Source organism: Empidonax traillii, unplaced genomic scaffold, assembly GCF_003031625.1.
Source record: "Empidonax traillii isolate 1590-97213 ecotype Southwest subspecies unplaced genomic scaffold, ASM303162v1 scaffold808:size486820, whole genome shotgun sequence".
Classification (NCBI taxonomy): Eukaryota; Metazoa; Chordata; class Aves; order Passeriformes; family Tyrannidae; genus Empidonax; species Empidonax traillii.
The window spans coordinates 484,167-486,734 of record NW_020956001.1 but is presented as its reverse complement, the minus strand read 5'-3'; the positions used below and the strand labels follow the sequence as shown (position 1 = coordinate 486,734).

General features: G+C 65.6%; 1 protein-coding gene across 1 annotated transcript in view; it reads left to right on the top strand.

The window, feature by feature from the left end:
- The first annotated feature begins 8 nt into the window (after positions 1-8).
- Positions 9-2,568, top strand: part of LOC114066756 (cullin-9-like) — a 6,039-nt gene continuing 3,479 nt past the window's right edge. The window contains exons 1-6 of the mRNA XM_027901711.1: positions 9-121; positions 633-766; positions 846-1,022; positions 1,254-1,369; positions 1,839-2,021; positions 2,374-2,534. Coding sequence (XP_027757512.1) covers positions 1,956-2,021; positions 2,374-2,534 — 227 coding nt within the window. The 5' untranslated portion in view covers positions 9-121; positions 633-766; positions 846-1,022; positions 1,254-1,369; positions 1,839-1,955. The remainder of the gene's footprint in view (positions 122-632; positions 767-845; positions 1,023-1,253; positions 1,370-1,838; positions 2,022-2,373; positions 2,535-2,568) is intronic.

Here is a 2,568-nt window from a genome sequence, read left to right as displayed (position 1 = left end):
TGTGGCCTGTCTTCAAGGAGCAGCTGTGCCGGCGGACGTTCCTCTCCTGCACTGCTCAGGCTCATGCCTGGTGCCAGGAGATCTGCCGGGACCGGGGGCAACTGCTGCAACTCTTTGGCAGGTGAGGTGTCTCCTGGCTGTGCTGTCACAGGTGTCCCAGGGCCCCAGAGAGTGTTGCTTGCAGCTCTCGAGGGGACTGTAGGGCTAGGAAGGGAGCAGCTGGGTGTCCTGCCTGGACAGGGAAGAGTCCTCGCTCCTTCCTGGCCTCCAGTGCTCCCAGAGGGCCAGGGCCACTTGGGGTGCCCCAGATTTAAGCTGGCTGTGTGGGCTCAGTTAGCCCACCAGAGAAGGGTGCTGGTCCCCCGCAGGAGCTGGCACATCCTGACATGGCAGAGGTCGGCCAGGCACAGCAAGATCTCGTGGCCACAGGCACTGCACAACCCCCAGCTTGGCCCAAGGGCCACAGTGGGCAGGTCCTAGGGGCAGCAAGGGGCCCTGGCTGCTGGGGGCGAGTGGGGCCATGAGCCGTCATGGCTGGCAAGGGGCAGAGCAGGGAGCAACCATGGTGCTCTGCTCTCCCACGGGAGCTCTCCCAGCCATTGGCACCGTGTGATGCCTGGTCGCTGTTGCAGACTGAACCGGGCGCTGCAGCACGAGCAGGGCTTCGCTGACCGCTTCCTTCCTGATGATGAGGCAGCCCGGGCATTGGGCAGGACGTGCTGGGAGGCCCTGGTGAACCCCTTGGTGCAGAGCATCACTAGCCCAGGTACCCTGCGCTCTCTGGGGCCCCTCCGTGCTGTGCCCCGTGCAGAGGCAGCTGACTCTGAGTCTGGTTGGCCTCACAGGCCCTGATGGCGTCAGCCCCTTGGCCTGGCTGCTGAGGGAGTACCTGGAGAGCGTGGAGCCGCCCTGCCGTGCCAGGGGACACAGGGCTGCCTTTGGTTCCTGTGTGCGGCGCCTGACCCAGCTCCTGGTGCACGTGGACCCTGGTGGCCCAGAGCCAGAGGAGACAAGAGCAGCTGGTGAGTGAGGCAATGCCCTCCCGTGGGGCTGGGCTGATGGTGGTCCAGGATGTCAGGCTGTGGCCATGGGGCTCATCTGGGGAGGGCCCTGTGGCAAAGGAGGCTCCTGAACCAGGAAGGGCTTGTGGTCATACCCATGCCTGCCCAGCGTCCCCTCTGCCCTTCTGGGGTCGGTCAGTGTGTGGGACCTGCCCACGGAGCCATGCTGACCCCGGGGTTCACCCTTGGCAGGTGGGAAGGCAGGGAAGAACAAGGAGGTGCCAGCCAGGGCTGCGAAGGCAGTGGTGGAGAAGTCGAGCAGCCTGTGGGGAATCTCGCAGTGCTGGCGTGGCGTGGTGCAGCAGCAGGTAGAGCTTGGAGGGCTGGCCGGGAGGGGTGTGTGGGACCCACGCTGGGTGGGTGGAGCAGGGAGTGAGGCCTGGCAGTGCCCTGGGAGTGTGGGGAGGGCACAGGGCTATACTAGGCCTCCACAGAGCCCAGAGCGATGTGGGGACAGCTCTGCTGCACTTGCCACCCTGGCACGGCTCAGGTGTCAGCCAGGCCCTGCACCCAGGGGGATGCTGCCAGGCCAAGAGAAAGGTACAGTGTCAGGCCCCTGATTTCCTGCAGGGCTGCTGCTGTGCCTCTGTCATTCCCTCACAGACCCTGTCCAGCCCTCTCCACGAGCTCTCAGCAGCCTGCAGCAGCAACAGGGGCCCGAGCTGGCCCCTGGCTGGGACCCGGGCAGTCAGTGTTGGCAGAGCAAGGCTGGGGCTGCAGACGTTCCCACGGGCACATCCCGCTGCGGGCTCACCTCTTTCGCTCTGTGTCCCACAGGTGCAGCAATTCCTGGAGGCAGCAGGGCAGGTACCAGACCTTGCAGAGCAATACTGCAGGCTGTACCAGCGCCTGCGCGGTGCCACAGAGGAGCTCTTTGGGCAGCAGGCGGCCTTCATGCTGGCCCTGGGCCAGGGCTTTGCGGGGGCTTTGCTGCAGCTCTCCTTCCTGACTGCCCTGCACGTGAGTTAAGGGAGTGTGGCACTGGTGTCGTGGCCCCGGGGGGGCACAGGCTGGGGAGCTGCCCTGGCCCATGGCCTTGGGGTGAGCTCTGGGTGGGTGGTGTGCTCGTCCCCACCGAGCCACAGAGCCCTGTCCTGTGGCAGCCCGAGATGGTCCCCAGCTGTGGGTGTGGCACCTATCACAGTGTGGGCCTGGCCCCGGCACACTCGTGCCTTGGACTGGTGCCTGGGCACCCTCAGCCCCTGCCTGAGAGTGCCAGAGTTTCCCAGCTGCTCCCGCAAGGGACATTCCCCCAGCCCTGCACTGTGGCCACCCTGTGAGTGCCCTCCACAGCCAGCCCTGTTCCTCACAGGTGAGCGAGCAGTTTGCCCGCTACCTTGATGTGCAGATCCAGGAGCTGCGCAGGGCAGCGCAGGGCAGCACAGGGCCGCTGGAGCGGCTGCAGCAGTTCTTGGAGCCCTTTGTCGTCTTCAGTGGCCTGGAGCTCGCCCACACCTTTGAGCACTTCTACAGGTGAGGGTGCTGTGTCTCCATGGACTCCATGGAA